The sequence below is a fragment of the Cottoperca gobio genome, chromosome 7 (assembly GCF_900634415.1).
Source record: "Cottoperca gobio chromosome 7, fCotGob3.1, whole genome shotgun sequence".
NCBI lineage: Eukaryota > Metazoa > Chordata > Actinopteri > Perciformes > Bovichtidae > Cottoperca > Cottoperca gobio.
Window position 1 is genome coordinate 20840848 of NC_041361.1, and position 17222 is coordinate 20858069.

Consider the following 17222-nt stretch of genomic DNA (forward strand, 5'->3'; position numbering starts at 1 on the left):
TAAACATGTCCACAGAGTGGCGCGCTGTGCTTAAACTGGCCGTCGGCCTGACGCGCGCTACATTTAGGGGTAACAAAGGTTACCATGGAGACCTCTCACATCCTTTGTTTTGGCGAGTAAAGTGGAAAGCTGCCTAACATCTGCTGCACGGAGTCCTGTTAAGGAAAACGCTATGTTATTAATCCTTAAACAAGTACCTAGATTAGCAAATAATAAGGAATGTGACAGTTGCGCTTTACTATCAATTTACACAATTCACGTAGGGGTCAGACACCCCAACATAAATAAACTCACTTTTAGCTAGTTAGCCCTAACGCTAGCTGGGACTTTCTTGCAGCTCCCATATAAAGTCAAGACTACAAGTCAAGACCCGGCGTGAGGACTACATTTGTCCTGATAATACATATGTTGCATTCTCTTCACGCTGGATGATGCTGTCCATTATCACTTGGACTGAACAGAGTGAGTAGGACTGGCATGGTGAAGAAGTTACGCAGAGGACGTAGCTGTGTGGGCGGATCTGTGGGAGCCAGTAGCAGGCTAGGAGATCTCCGTCGGCGGCGTTAGCCAGACGGGCTAGCAATGACTGATAGGATTACTACTGCCGGGGTCTGGATTGTGAGCCACCAAACATGATTTTATGGAGACCACCCTACAAGTAAGACTTTCTGGTCTGGCTAAGAATGTAATTCTAATTACTGTGGTCGTTGTGTTGGCGAAATTACGAGTGGAAGGCTGGTAGAGAGGGCGGATTTTCCTTTCTGAATCCAGAGGAAAGAGGTCGACGGATTTGGAATGCGTAACCATCATTTTGTTTCCTTTTCCCGTCAAATTCTGTTTGACGAAAAGTATACGTGAAAACTGTAGTGAAGGTTTGTGCCACTGTAAATACACATTTCTAGGTTACAGTCTATGAATGTGCGACTACATCAAGAATGTATATGACAGTGACAGTCATCTTCACTAGCTTACATAGCTGCCTAGTGTCGTTAGTATAGGTGGAGCTGTGTGTGTCTGTAATGCTTTGCTCAAGAATTAGTTTTGTAATGATTGCTGGCGTGGTGAAGTTTATTTAGAGGTGGAACAGAGGGTAGTGTCCATTTTTCTGCGTTGTGATTAAAGGTCTTAGCCCAGTGTTTATGACAGGAGAATGGGAATGGCCTGTGATGCCTTCAGGGGCTCCTACTAAACCCGTTCATCCGTTTGTAAATTGTGTAAAGTGTGCCTTTGATCGGAAACACTAACATGTTTGTTGAATAAAGCAAACAAAAAGGGCACAATTGAACTGCGGTGACTATATGGCTAGAAAAGAGAAGTGCACCGGTCGTGACATTCATATTTTAGTTAATGTAGTAAACTAAATGAGCTCTGTCACAGATAAAAAGTAAACAAAGAGTAACATACAAACATACCTCCCGCACTAGTTATGTGCACATCATCAAAAAATTAAATATTATTATTTACATCGGTCTCTATAATTGTTCTTCACACTGTGTGTGTGTGTTAGGTTGTAATTGTTAACACTATACTTTCATCTCAGGTTATATTACTACATGGCGTTGTATCATATTATGAATGTGTAGTCCTGGGTTTAAAGACCAGCATAAACGAGTATTCCCTATATTATCGTGATCCAGATATTCAGACGTCTCTGAAGGCGTCGTATTACGTAATAGAGGAGGGTTTGGCATGCAGAGAGTGGAGGGGGAGACGTAGGAGGATACGTGCAAACATGCACACATGCACACTCGCGCACACAAAGTGACTATTTTACGGTCTTGGATTTTGACAGTTTTTGTACAGACAGACTGACTGACAGATTTAGGACATTTTCACAGAGGGAAAGGGGAACAAACCGAGGATAACTCTTTTTATTTTATTCATTACTGCGGGTAAGACACTAAGGTTACTCTTGTATCTTTTATATTTTCTTCATATCATATCATATACAAATAGAAATATGAATTAATGTAAAATGTGGAGATTATTTACATCGAAACACAGATGCGTCACACAACCAGCGCATGCAGCCTACAGAGGCAGTACACTATCGCCAACATACCGTGGTTGGGTTATCTGTAAGTCACAGTCCAGATTCCACTGTAATAAACAGGAACACAGCCTTCAGCTTGCTTTATATGGGTTAATATTTGAGCGATTGTCTTTACAAATGTTGCATTCAGGTGCGACATATCGTCGCGACTCATTGGTATTCCTGTAGGAGCTGCGTGGTGTTTACATCAGTGCTGGGGCTTTTAAAACCCGAGCCACGTGCTGTGTAGCTTGGGACCATGTGGCTTTTGTAAACACTGATGCCTTGTGGATGTTCATCTGCTCTAACGGGCTGTTTCTGAAATATGGCCTAAATAGTCTGTAGCTGAAGATATGTTTGCAAGAAGTTTTTTGGAAACGCACTTTGCTTGTTTGGCCAGGAGCCCGTAGAGACTGTATCGGGCTTCCATTGTGCTGTTATGAAGAGTAGACCATTAGCCTAGTATATAATGTCACCAGCACTATTTGCATGGAGCTCCCCTTCCATCCGCCTCATACACTAAGTCTAATGTCCCGCCACTTATCCGTTTAAATGCCAATCTTGTCATATGAAAGGTCAGGTTCCCACATGATAAGCAGCAGGCCGTTTGGGATCATCAGCAGGTCATGTTCCTCCCACATCTTTTTGTATATACACCAGTTAATGGGATGGTGACAGGCAGCAGAAGATGAGTGGAAGGCTTTGTCACATTGTCTTTTGTTTCAGGGATGGAGGCTCACTAAAGCTCAATTTACTGGCTGCAGGACAATAGTATACAATAGTATATACAATTACAATTACTATTCAATTAATCACGATATCACCGGTCACTATGGTCGGATCAAACTCTTTTAATTTGATATATCAATATTTATTGTTACAATTTTGATGATACCAACACTGATACTGTACTGAAAACGCTTCCAAGCGATGCAGCCACCCTCATTTTGTATTTATACCATTTTATTATCAATATATTTTTTAAAGGAATTGATACCAAATGAGTTGCTTTTGAGTAAGTATTGATCCCTCAGTATCGATCCGCCCATCCCTAGTCTCAACACGAGTATGGACAGTGTCAGAAGGCACACAGGGGATTAGTGTGGGAAAATTGGATATCACTTCTAATTAATATATAGATTCTTTTTGAATTTCTTTTCAACACATGAATCAGGAATGCATTTAAACAATTATTTCCTTATTCGATTAATCTGCAGATTATTTTCTCGATTCATCATTTTGTCAAAACAAATGTCAGAAAATAATGAAAAATGCCATCATAATTTTGTAACAACTGATGGAGACATAAGGAGATTCCTTGTTTTATTTGACAAAAAATTCAAAACCAAAAGACATGTGGCAAAGAAAAGCAACAAATCCTCACATTGAGAAGATAAATCCAGAGCGTGTCATTTCTGCTTGAAAAATGTCTAGTTGAGTTTTATATATTCACAAATTATTTATAGTAAATTCACAAACAAACAGTTAAAGGTTCAATGTGTAATTCAGAGCCACCTGCTACAAAGACAGGGGGGCTCAGTCAGAACAAGCCCCAGCGCCAATATATTGTAAAATGTGTTTGCCAATAGAATTTCCGACTTTGAGTTCATGAAGAGTTTACAGCATAATGCTCACTATTCAATGACACTGTAAGAAAAGTAGTTTTAACTTAATTGGAAACTTTTAATTGGTCCTTGAAATGTAATGCAACATTATACACGTATTATACACTAAGGCACATTAGTGTGCAAACACGTGACAAAACTGTCTGACTATGCGTGCGACGCCATGTTGGTTGGAAAACAAATCAACAATGGCGTCTAAAGCAAACAACAACAACAATACAACTCCGACTTCTTCAAAGTATTTTGACTCTCTGTAGTCCTCTGCAAAGGCAAGATTCAGAGAAAAAGTCCAAATTTGCGGCCGTGACCCGTACACGCTGAAGCCATCGGATTATATTGAGGATTTAGATTCATTACCGCCGATTGAATATCCGGATATTGTGAACTATCTTGTGCTGCAAACGTCGTGGGCAACCAACGCACAAATGAAGGCATACAAGAGCTTAGATGCTTATAATTTCTTTGTTTCTGGCTGGGTTGGTAGTCTTCTTACCAAACCACTGAAAGATGACAGGGTGCTCGTCCATGCCCGTGTAAATCACTCTCAAAGAGCTCGAGATACACCGCTCAAGCCGTGGTTTGTGAGTGAGAAGAGCGGCGATGTTATCCTCGCACACTGTGATTGTATGGCTGGATTAAGCGAAGCATGTTCTCACATTGGTGCTTTGCTTTTCGCAAGTGAAGTAGTCTCAAGAATAAGCCAAACAAAAACATGCACAGAAGAAAAGAGCAAATGGCTGCTATCATAAAGCTTTGCCGCTTCTCCTGGTGACGAGAAGTAAGGTCTTACAGTGTTCGGGTATATCATAAGCACAAATGTTTAACGTAAACATTGAAAACATAGCTTTAGCATGAGCTCTTACCAGATATAAAGTGGACGCCACACACACGGGTGAATTGTGCTTTTTCTTCTGTTAAATCCTCACGAGTTATGTTGCTAAACCAGCGTACGGCGTTCGGTAGACAGAAATCCATCCCTCTTTTGTGAATCGTTGTTTTTGATGATTTTAGGAAATCTAAAGAACCGTTTCTCTGGGTCACGAGTAGCGTTATGACCACAATTATACACTGCGCACACGATTGGCATTTTCTTTCAATCTTAGATGTTTAAATACAAAGAAAATTACGGAGCGTTGCAGCAACTCACACGTGAACGGCCGCAGTCTTGGTTGTGTAATCCAACCAACATGGCTGACTTCCGGGTTGGGAAATAAGCGTGACGTCACATGCACACAATCTATAGTTGAGAGGGTTAGCAGTGGCAGCCAACATCTACTGTAAGGTTATAGTAATCTTCTAATAATATATAATTTGACCTGTGCTTTCATATTAAAGCAGAGTCGTGCCAAACCAGTATTAAACCCAGAATCCATGCAGTAATGTAAGGCCAGCATGGATAACGTGTATTAATGCATTCAGTCCAATCTCCAGCACCAATATTCAGATATTAATCAGTTGGATGCTGGATATATCTGCGAAAAAGCCAGTTTAGTACAGAATTTCAAGGGCATGCATAAGTGTGACAGTATTCAGGTGAGCGTGTATGTAACAGAGAGCCTGGAGCTGACACAAACAAGGTGCCTTAAAGCTCAGAGGTCACTGATTAGGAGATGGCGACTGTCTGCGTGGACCCTCATGCCTCTGATCTCTCCTCACCTAAACCCCACACCAGCTCGCTCTCTCTCTCTCTCTCTCTCTCTCTCTCTCTCTCTCGCTCTCTCTCTCTCTCTCTCTCTCTCACACACACACACTCGCTCTACTATTGTCTCATTAATATCATTGCCATCTGCTCCATATGTAACAGCCCAATTAGAGACGCACTTTGGCCCTACCTGTCCAAATTTGAAAGTCTACAGCTATCCCCACCCACACACACATATATATATATATATAATCACAGCATGCTTATAGGGTTTACAGACCTTGACCTTTCATTGTTGTCTCTCTGCAGGGCCTGAGCTGATTTGTCAGCCTTGTGTAGGTTTGGGTTTCACCCCCGAGTGTCCTCTGGAGATCAGCTGACCATGGTGGTCTGAACAGAGGAAAGCCCGGCACAACGTGAGTTTACAAGGCTCGACCGAGAGAGGAGCAGATACAGACCGCAGCAAAGAGAAAAAACATATTTAAACACAACATGACTCAAAACGCAGAACTGGTGGTTTTCTACGTAAACTATAAACTCTCCCAGAGAAATTATCCTCTCAACCACATGGGAATCATAGAGCCTCCAAACAGGACCGATGGGGGGGAGGCAGGGTCGGGTGAGGAGCAGCGGGTAGCAACGCAAGCCAACGGGACTTTTAATGGCACAAGTCCCGGGACCCCGCCGGCGTCTCCGCTGCGGCAGCAACGATTGCCTTCAACGACGAGCCTGGACGCGGTAAAAGAGGCCCTCCGGGACTCTGCTAACGAGTTCGAGCTGCGGTACGCCCGTGCCTTCAGCGATCTGCACAACCAGCTGCACATCACGCCGGCCACGGCCTACCAGAGCTTCGAGAACGTGATGGATGAGGTGTTCCGGGACGGGTTCAACTGGGGCCGCATCGTAGGGCTTTTTGCTTTCGGCGGCGCGCTGTGCGTGGAGTGCGTTGAGAAAGAGATGAGTCCGCTCGTGGGCAGGATCATTGAGTGGATGACGGTCTACCTGGACAACCACATTCAGCCCTGGATCCAGAGCCAAGGAGGATGGGTGAGAGAAACACAAACACAAACATAAAAACATATACAGAGTGTGTTTAAGAGCTCATGGTATGCTGCTGTGTGCTTGTACTGTATAGCCCCTGTCATACTCTTCAACATTACTGGGGTACATTTTATGGATAAGGTAAACTGAGGTCGCCTATATGGATAATGTCCAGGTTGACACATTTTCTACACACCACTGCTGGTAGCAACACTGGAGAACAGCGGTCAGTTGGAAAACAGTTGAAAATGAAGATAAATCCTGGGAACACATTACAGCAGCAGTTCACACAGTCATCTTAGCTACATAATAGAACATGGAGTATTTTCCATTTGAAAATATAATTAAAAAAAACAATGATTCTTCCCATTACAAAGATTTTATAAATTATATCATACTAGTCCTTCATAGATGGGGTGTCCCGAGTTCTAAAAGCTCAAAAAGAAAAAATGTTTTGGCCCAAATATAGCTACTATTTATACTATAGCTACTATTTACTTGCGTATACACCTTACGCAAAAAAGTATTTATATTTGGACAGGCCCAAAACACAGGGTAATGATCGAGCCACACTTCCCCCAGCAGCTGGAAAAGCATGAGAGGTTTCTGACCTCCTGAGCAGGAGTGATACAATATCTATGAAGACTCTTCCAGCCAAACGCTCTCCATGAGGTTGAGCTTGATATACTCTATTTGAAATGTACAATATTTTGTCCAACAAATTGGGAACAGTTGCATTCAAGAGGAATCTTGAATGCAACTGTTCCCAATTTGTTTCTCCATTACATTTCTGAAGACCAGGTTTGCTAATATGTGTTGGTATTGTATGCATCATGTGCCTCTCTGCCTGGTCGGACTATTGATCATTGGTGTTGAGTCTTATCTCACTGGAGAAAGATAATCCAGAGCGTAGTTTTTATTCCATCCTACATGTTGAGACATGCCAGCAGATAAGCCAGCATGCTAACATCTCAACTGTATCAGCCAATCATGTACATCTCCAAACATTTATGGATTTCTCTTTCAAAACTGATTGTTACCTTTTGGAAAAATGATTTCACCCAATAAAAAAAACAACTCAATCCATGAGATTGTGACATAGCACAGGGGTGGAGTTGACTCTGCGACCAGCGGAGGAGTTGATGTAATAGAGAAGAGCTAGATAACATGCAGTACACTCATATGAAAAAACCCATCTGTGCTTAAAAGCAGTAAAAACAGTAAAAACAGAGTGTTTGTGTGGTCAGCAGCTGGTTCAGCTGTTCTCTAATTGATCTGAAGCACAGAGCTCAATGAGCTGAATCGAAGTGGGAGCTTAACAGGCTACATCAGGGCTTTGTAGCTCTCTGCAGCCTGCCTGGGGATCGAAGTTCTCTCATCACAGGGCGGGATGAAGTCCACGGCTTTTACAGATAGCCCTTTGTTTTACTCCGGTCAGTTGATTGGCTCTGTGCTTTGTTTTTCTTCTTCTTCCTCCACTATCTGTCCATGTTTTGTTCTCTGCACTGTCCTCACTTCTCTTATGTTCTTCACAAAGGCAGCTGCATCCAGATGAAAGCTCTTTTTTCTTTTTCTTGGGTTAACTGGAAAGTGGGCTGTCCTGGTACTGACAATCCCTGTGTGTGTGTGTGTGTGTGTGTGTGTGTGTGTGTGTGTGTGTGTGTGTGTGTGTGTGTGTGTGTGTGTGTGTGTGTGTGTGTGTGTGTGTGTGTGTGTGTGTGTGTGTGTGTGTGTGTGTGTGTGTGTGTGTGTGTGCGCGCTCATGAACACCTCCAGGACAGTAAAGGTCATCTCTTTTCCTTTGTGTTGGCCATTTGATGGTACGAAGGAGAGTGGGGTGAGGGGAGGGGCTGTTTATATTTGCTCCAGTGCTGCATAGCGCCAGGTCAAAGGTCGATCCTATGGAAACTGACATCCCAGTGGCTGAACAGCATACCTAGACGGAAATCCTATTGGACAGACAGTGGTTTTCTGTTGTTTGCAGTGCAGACCTATAATTATGTGTTTCAATGTTGGACTGGAGATAACGCAGAGGAGAGGGGGACAGTGAGGATGAAGTAATGGAAACCAGTGATAGGATATGTGATGGTAAAGGCTTAAGGCTTGGCGTCATACTGATGTTAGTTGTTACTTTGTTGAAGGGATGCTGCAGCAGCATTCTCCTTACCAGCTCCCGGAGGTGTGCTCTCATAAATACACGACTACCCCACTTCTGGTGCTGATATTTTTAGCCATACTAGCAGCATTTCTAGAGAGGGCTATGTTGTGCTTTCGGTCTGTCAAACCACCACTTTGGTTCAGATTGAAATATCTCAGACACTCATGTTCCCCAGAAGATGAATCCTAATGACTTTGAGAATCCTGTGACTTTTCCTCGAGCCCCACCATAAGGTTGACATTTTTGGTTCGGCGTGAAATGTCTTGACAACCATTGGATGGTTTTCTATGAAAGTTTGTACACACATTCATACCCTGTTCAGGGTGCATTGAAATGGCTTTAGTGATCCCTGACTTTTCCCTCTAGCACCACCATGACATTAACATTTGAATTAGTTTTTTGGTTTATGACCAAACACAAAGTACAGCCTTAACTGTACGCTAATTAGCAAATGTTGAATGCTAACATGCTAAACTGAGATGGTAAACATCGTGAACATTACCCGCTAAACATCAGCATGTTAGCATTGTCATTTTGAGCATGCTCAGTACAGCCTCACAGAGCCGCTAGCATGACTCTAGACTCGTATTCTTGTTGCTTCTATGTAAGATCGCAGATTCCCAGTAGACCCTCTGTATAGCTAAAACAAACTCACTGCGATAATGTGAAAATAACAACCACTTAATTAAATTATTATTTAGTTGTTATCATTATCAAAACACTTGTTCACAAACGGGAGGCATAATCAGGGTGAAAATAGATCCACCATGAAGAGGATGGTCTAAAGGGTAATCTAGTTTACTCATAAATATTTTTTATCGCCACTGTTGTCAACACAGTGTAATCAACACATCTGTCATGTGTGGTTGATCTCTATGATCTCATGTAGTCAAAATCATATATGCGCCCACACACACTCTCTGGAACACATTTACACACTCAACAGTTTGCTTTGCAACAAGTTGGACCACCAACATCAGTTAGCATGCTGTAGCTGCGTGTGCTTAATGGCGTGCATGTCAGTGCAACCTGGACTTGGAGAAGTGAATGACTTCATCTGAAATGCTGAATGGATCGTTGGTTGGTTTCACTTCTCCTGCCGCAGGATGACATTGTCTGGAGCACATGATGCCACTTCCTTCCCTGCTAAGCTTTATGTACTTTACTTTTATTCAGTTTTTGATGGCCTGGTGCTGGGGAGAGAGCATTGGGCTTGATATGAGTGTCAGTTATTCATAAGTCTCAGGGGTAGTCCCAAGCTGCAGTGGCAAACTAAAATCTACCCTTCAGTAAGTGGTTTACTGTACAGTCCTGCCATTTCTTCCCCTCACTCTATTGCTTTCCCCCTCTTTGTCACATTATGATTGCGTTTTCTTTTTTAGTGGTTTCTCTGGTACACTTCAGGGAAGGTGTACGGTGACTTTGAACAGAGTCTCAGCGTAAACCCACATGAGACTTTGGTTGTTTTTCTTTGTTTCTGCCTTTTATTTCCCTCTTTGCTTCTTCCCTCCCCTGATGCCTCCTCACAGGGATGAAGCACCGAGCCGTTGGCAGATGTGGGAACCTGAGTATAGCTGTGAGGCAGGTGTGCCCGAGTGTTAGCTGATGAAATATTAGTCTGCTCTAAGCAGCAGCAAGGTCACTTTCACTCAGATGCTCCAACACTGTCTCATGACCTTATTGTTGCTTCCCAATTTTCTGGTTTGAAGCATTGTGACAGAGAAAGTAGAGGAAAGAAATGAGAGGAAATACAGTTTGTTTGGAGTTGATACTCCAACAATAGAAAATATGATGTAAATCAATCTTTTGAAGCTAATCTTGAGGTAAAGTAATCGGTGCTAGCATAATTTGTTGACGAGTGTTTCCCAAAAGTTGGGAATTTACTGTATTTGTGGTTGTCTAAACTCCATAATCTGACAATTGAGAATAGACTCAAAGACATCATTATATCCACAAGCTTATTAGGAAAGCCGTAGTCTTTCCAATATTACTGCACCTGAACGCACCATTCTGTCTAGAGCTGAGACAATTAGTTGATTGATGGATGAGTAGCCACAACGAGCCACACATTCTCAGCTTTTAGCTTCTCAAATGTAAAGATTTGATGCTTTTCTTTGTCATATATGACACTAAACTCAATATCTCTGTAATCTGTGTTTTTGGTCAGATAAAACATGCTATTTGAATAATCTCCATGGGCTGTGGGAAAATATTTTCTGACCATTTTTGACAAAATGATTAATCGAGACAATAATTAATGTCACCATTTGGCTCTGTGAAGTTATAATATAACATTTTCAATCATTTCTAACATTTCATAGACATCAATTTTAAGTAATCATTAGCCATTAAAGGAAAAAGTATTTTTGAACTGGGGAAATAGTTGGGGTGTTGAATATTGAAAAGTGAAAGTTGTTTTGAACAACATAGCAAACCTCGCTGTCAGCAATACTGATAAAGCCTCAGCCTAAATGATCCCACCGGAGCTTATTTAGGAGCCTTCAATGTCCTGGATGCTGAGATTTAAAAGCAGATTCTCCCTCCACATCCTGTGGTGTTAAAAGAAGCGCAAGAGTGAAGCCATATATTGTCAGATAATAGACCTTGGCAGACAGCAGAGGTAGAGACAGTGCCATCGACCTAATAATGTTGTTTCCAGCAGAGCAGGCGATGGCAGTGATTACTCAGTGGAGATTGAGCCGCCTTCAGGGTGGGGGTACGAGGTTATTACCAATTATAGATGAATAATATCTCGACCTGCTACTGGGGGAAACAATGTTTTTTTTTCCTCTGACAGACTAATAAAGGCTAAACTCATTTTGAAGAGCCCCACTGCCACGGTCTGGGGAAGCTTGGCTCAAGCTGGATGGGGAGGGGGGTGAGGGGGGGGGGGGGTCCAGGTCCAGGTCCAGGTCCAGGTCCAGGTCCAGGTCCAGGTCCAGGTCCAGGTCCAGGTCCAGGTCCAGGTCCAGGTCCAGGTCCAGGTCCAGGTCCAGGTCCAGTAGAGAAACAAGGGAAAAAAAGAGACCATTATCCCAGTTGTTGTGCTTTGTAGGTCTCGGTAAGGTCAAAGTAAAGTTAACTACAAGAAAAATGTCTTCGAGCAGCCTATTTTTAGATCACATCTGCCACTTATGGCTTTATAAAGCTGTTATTGTACCATCTTCAGCACTAGAGTCTGGTGTAGGGGTGGGCAATATGGCCAAAATCTTTTATCACGGGATATGTCATTTTATACCACTATATGTGATATTCTATAATTCTCTTATTGTCAACGCATCTCAAGGAAAGACCAACACATATGACCTGTGCAATGCAGCTTCATCGTTGTCCTGAAACACATCACTGGGTGACATGTTCCTTCATTCCCATAAACACACACACACTGGAGTTTATTTTGGCTTAATACCACATACACTTTACCTTGCACTTCAGCTGGATTCTTCGTAATATCGTGAGATCACACAACGGTCCATCTTGTCAGGTAATGCGTCTGTGTCCGAACCACAGTGGATCGGACCAATCAGGTGGAGCTACTGGCAGCTACAGGCACTATTCGTTCAAAACAACAATGCCGGCGCCTAAAGAGGTTAGCATAGATACTGCAATAGCATCAGTTGTATCAGAACTGGAGAGTATTTTCACATTGAAAGAAGAGCAAAGAACCGCACTAAAGGCTTTTGTCGATTTAAAAAAAAAAAAAATAATAATAATAATTAAACAAAAATTATATATATATATATATATATATATATATATATATATATATATATATATATATATATATATATATATATATATATATATATATATATATATATATATATATATATATATATATATATATATATATATATATATATATATATATATATATGATTTGGATGAAACATCTGTAAATCAATCACCTGCTTTGTATTATTTCATTTTTTAAGTACCTGCCCTTTTCCAAACAGTTTCCAATGACGGCTTCTCAGATGGTTCTCTGTAAACAAAGCATCTGGCAAGTCGAGTACACTGTTTAAAGTAAATTGGCGAGCCTTAAAAATATTCATTTATTTAATATTAAAATATATTCATTTCCAAAACAGGATGAGCTTTGGGCTGAGAGCCACAGATGTAGTAATAATAATAATAATAATAATAATAATAATAATAATAATACATTTTACTTCTGTAGCGCTTTTCTAGAAACTTAAAGACGTAGTGGGTAGAAAAGTGGGAAAATACCAAGAGATGGACTAACATATTGTTAGTTTTGGCCTTACCATGGGAGTTGTTGACAGAAACCAATACATTAACAGTCTGTTTATCTATATGTGTGATTATGAATGTATGCAAGCTGTCTGTACTGTAAAGTGGGTTAGAAACTGAGGCTGTAATTAAAGGCCCATGGAGGGCAAGTCCATTGACTTGTTTTGACAAGGGAAACACCTGAGCTTCCTTTGTGCCATTCTCCTTCACAGACTTATTCTCTCTCTCTCTCTCTCTCTCTCTCTCTCTCTCTCTCTCTCTCTCTCTCTCTCTCTCTCTCTCTCTCTCTCTCTCGCACTGTAATTAGCATGCACATGGAATAGGCAGTTAGATCCACAGAGTCAGTCTGTCAGACTACCCTGCCGGAGAAGAGCAGGAAATCTCACCCTTGGGACCTATCCAGCCCGCCTCCGTCTCTTTCTCTCTCTTCTTCCACCCCCGCCCTTCATCTTCTATACATCTCTCCCTCGGTTTCTCTCCCATGTCCTTCCACCTCCTCTACGTGCACCCCTCCCAATGCCACGGATCGATTTATGTCCCTTATTTTTCTATCTGTATCTCCCTTCCTCCTGCCCCCTCCTCCTATATTCCTCATTTTTGAGCTCCTTTTTAATTCCACCCTTGTCTGCCCTTCCTCCCCTTCCCCTCCTCCTTCTCTACATCCATCTATCTCTCGTCTACCTTACAGACCATAGTGGCTAGACATATTATAGAGCAGACATGCTACCACACGCCTCGTCAATCTCGCTGTTAACCCTGTGTACCCCTGTTCCAGTGCTTTTTCAGATTGTTTATCAAAAACCCACACCGAACATCACCACCAGTGCAATCGATTCCCTCTGACTTGATCCCGGCTCACTACCCCCGCACCTCCACCCCTACCTGTGCAGCTACCACCATCCCTTCATCCTTCATCTTTCCCTTCATCCCACCTTTAGTCCCTCCTTATCTGCCCCCATCCCATCCACCTCCTCATCCCTTTATCACTAATGGATCATGTGTGTCCACAAACTGATTGTGTGTTTGTAATCACGCACGTGTCACGTGCTGTTGTTGTCTCCTACATTCGAGCATTTTATTGTACGGTGGCACGCTGCAGAGGGGTGGGGACAGCGGCAAGTCAGACTGGTCATGTGACTACCTCAAACAAAGGACCCGTGGCCACACACACACACACACACACACACACACACTCACACACACACACACACACTCAGGAATTTGCCTTACTAGCTTTTTAGTTGTGCCCACAGGTGTCGCCGCTTTGCCGATAAAGCCATTGCTGAAAAGGATGCGTTGATCTATGAGCGACTTTGTCATTGTTGAACTTGTGACACGCATAGAATAAACACACACAGACAATGCTGGATCAATGGCGGCCACTTTTGTTGGAGCGGGCGTCAATAAACGCCTCTGTGTGGTGGGCAGATCTATGCAGATTGATCCCTGAATCTTCTCATATGAATGTAGCTGTTCAGCCATGGATGTGTCTCTATTGTTTTAGCATGCGTGTGTTTAAGCTCACGTATTAGTGCGTGCGTGTGTGTGTGTGTGTGTGTGTGTCTGTGTGTGTTCAATGTTATGTGTCAGAGTCACAGCTTGAAAATGGCAGCAAACAGATTGTGTGATTCAGTTGCCAACAGCTCCATGACTTTCTTTGCTTGTGTTTATGCAAGTATGTGAAGATATATAGACTCTTGGACCTTGTGCGTGTTCGTTCTATCGGTTGGTCATGTGAAAGACAAGACCTTTAGCCCTGGAGCATCACACACAGAGTGAAACACACACAGCCCTGAGACCCTCTAATGACTACATTTGCTGCATTTAGAATGCATCAGAATCTCTCCGTCTCCGTATGTTCCATACTCAGACGCTGTTTACGTATACAGGACAGATATCCAGGTGTGTGTGTGTGTGTGTGTGTGTGTGTGTGTGTGTGTGTGTACTGCCGGAACACTGCAGAGCGTAGAGCTATTAGAGCGACGTTGCCAGACTGGTAGACATCAGACTACCACTGTAGTGCACCATTATGTGCCCCCCCCCATGGAAGTGTCTGGCAACGTGTGGCAGCCGAGAATGCGAAAGACGAGGGGTACAGAGAGATACAGATGAAGACTAGGCTCGTGACTCAGCTAGATGAGGATGCAGTATGTAGGTTAATAGGTTACGCTGCATGTATGGTGCAGGTTTGCACGTGGTGTACATTTCTATATGTGTAGATTACATGTCGTATGAGCAGCTGCATTTGGTTGTGCTGCTCCACTTCTCCGAGGCTTAGTGTTGGAATCAGGTCACGAGCAAGTCTTTCCCCCCTCCTTCCATCTTCCTCTCTGTTCTCCCGTCTCCTTCTGTCTGCGTACCCCCTCGTTTTTCTTTTTTTTACCTCCAGCCCACATCCCTACCCTCTCTCCTGCGACGGATTCTTTAAAATTGTTCCCATCTTCTGTCCTCGTGCAGTCGAGTGTGAAGCCTACGCATCCCTCTCGTCTCTGATTGCATTTCACCATCCTTCTCTCTCGATCCCCTCTCTGTTTGTCTCTCTATGCTCATATCTGTGATCAGATTATGAGGCATATCATGGGATTAGTCTCATGCCATGTATTAAAGTGGGAGAGCAGAGGAATGGATAGAGAGGGGTTGATGAGTATTTCATGGTAATGCGGCCCCCAATCTCATATTGCACAAGGACTAAATGATGATAAAGAGCATCAATGCCATCGTCGTTCTGTTCATCATAGGCTCGTTTGAATGGCCAAGGGGGTAAAAGCAATAAAGTTGCAAAATATCTTCAGTGGCTCTGCAATAACAGAGAGGAGATGATAGAAAGCGAGAACAAAAACGGACTTGTGCCATAGATATTCATCTGTGCTGAAGTGATTCTGGGGATTCACTCTCGTTCATGTCGGCAAACTTTATGAAAAAGATGGGAAGTGTAGTTTCGAAGAAATCTGTCAGTGAGCCTCACTGCTGCCACTTGCTCTTCTCTCCACGTACTTCTCCTCATGGGTTTCCCCATTTTTCAGTTTCCAGTTGTTTTCGTCAGCCTTCCCCCCCCCTCCCGCATTCCGCTTCACCCTCAATCTTTTGTTCAAAACCCATGCCTCTCTTTGCGTCTTTCATTTTGTCACAGTCTTCCCCTCTTCAGTTCTGTTTCTCTGTCTTCCAGGCAGATGGAAGGTCTCGGGTCATAGTGAGTTGTCTGTGTGGGGTGATGGCCTACAGGGTGGAGGGCTACACTGTCGAAGACATCCAGTCAGGAGAGAATCCTCGTCTTACTTCCTTCAGCTACCGCTCTCTGGTCTCCTTCTGTGTTTAGGCTTGTGTGTGTGTGTGTGTGTGTGTGTGTGTGTGTGTGTGTGTGTGTGTGTGTGTGTGTGTGTGTGTGTGTGTGTGTGTGTGTGTGTGTGTGTGTGTGTGTGTGTGTGTGTGTGTGTGTGTGTGTGGAGATGTGCTGACGTGCTGACAGAATGGGGTTTTGTGTAGAGAGACAGCCCCCAGAGTGGGGCAGGGAACAGATTGGAGTCTGAGCCTCCATGTCCTGACTCATTAATCTCCTCTTTAATTCATGGTCTCACCGCCGGCTCAACACGTGCAAGGTCCAAAAGGAGACGTACATACAGACGCACCGATGCTGGCACAAAACACAAGCCAAGTGTCAACACTGAGGGGGGTTTAATGATTCAATTTCCTCATTTTCTCTTGCTTTCTTTCTACTGCTTGGAAATGATTCATCACACTTCAAACCAGTTCTGTCCCCCCACCCCCCTCAACGCCAGCATTGATCTCATGCTTAAGGTGGCAGTGATCTAGCCAAGAATGTGAAGTCAACAAGAGTGTGAAATAGCTCAATGACTGATAACCTACGAGCAGCTCATTGCTGTGCTCTGAAGCTGCTCTTCCTCGTTCAGGGGAGCAGTATTTCAAAGTCGGACCTTTTTGGCTGAACTCCAGGTTTCCATAAGGGTCATGCAGAAAAAGACAAAAGAAAAGATGACAAGTTATTAACACACCACTTTCTCTGAACTTGTATCAAAGTTATGACTGTTGAGGCCTTTTGTGCATAGTAGATCTGCTGCTTGTTGTTTAAAATGTCATGGTTTTCTGATTCCTAGCAGCGCATCAAAAATAAGTAGAGAGGAACCACATCCAGTGCAAAAGGAGCCCTATTTATACAGGAGCACACTTAAATATAAAACAGCTACATAAGCAATGGAAGAAGAACTTTGAAACATGCACATATCAAGCAACACGATTCGAATGGATGCGCTCCTCTTCAGGCATCAGCAAGTGTAATATGTATTTTTCATATTTTTCACTCTTTTTGGCTGTTAGTATGAGCAGTCTGTCTTTTTTGATTGTAATATATTTAATTTCCATTTTCCTTGTTTTTTGCCTCGACTTTGTCCTTAATCATCCAGCGTCTGCTCTTGTCACTTTCTGAAGCAGAATCCTGAAACCACAAGTTACCCT

At 42.9% G+C, this 17222-nt stretch overlaps 1 protein-coding gene across 5 annotated transcripts in view; it reads left to right on the forward strand.

The window, feature by feature from the left end:
* The first annotated feature begins 465 nt into the window (after positions 1-465).
* Positions 466-17222, forward strand: part of bcl2l1 (BCL2 like 1) — a 29264-nt gene continuing 12507 nt past the window's right edge. For 4 of the 5 annotated variants that reach the window (XR_003832479.1, XR_003832477.1, XR_003832480.1 and 1 more), the window contains exons 1-2: positions 466-658; positions 5609-6346. Coding sequence is in view for 1 of the 5 variants with exons in the window: in XM_029435080.1 (XP_029290940.1) it covers positions 5792-6346 (555 nt within the window). In the remaining 4 variants the exon portion in view is untranslated. The remainder of the gene's footprint in view (positions 659-5608; positions 6347-17222) is intronic. The other variant, XM_029435080.1, reaches the window with a different exon arrangement.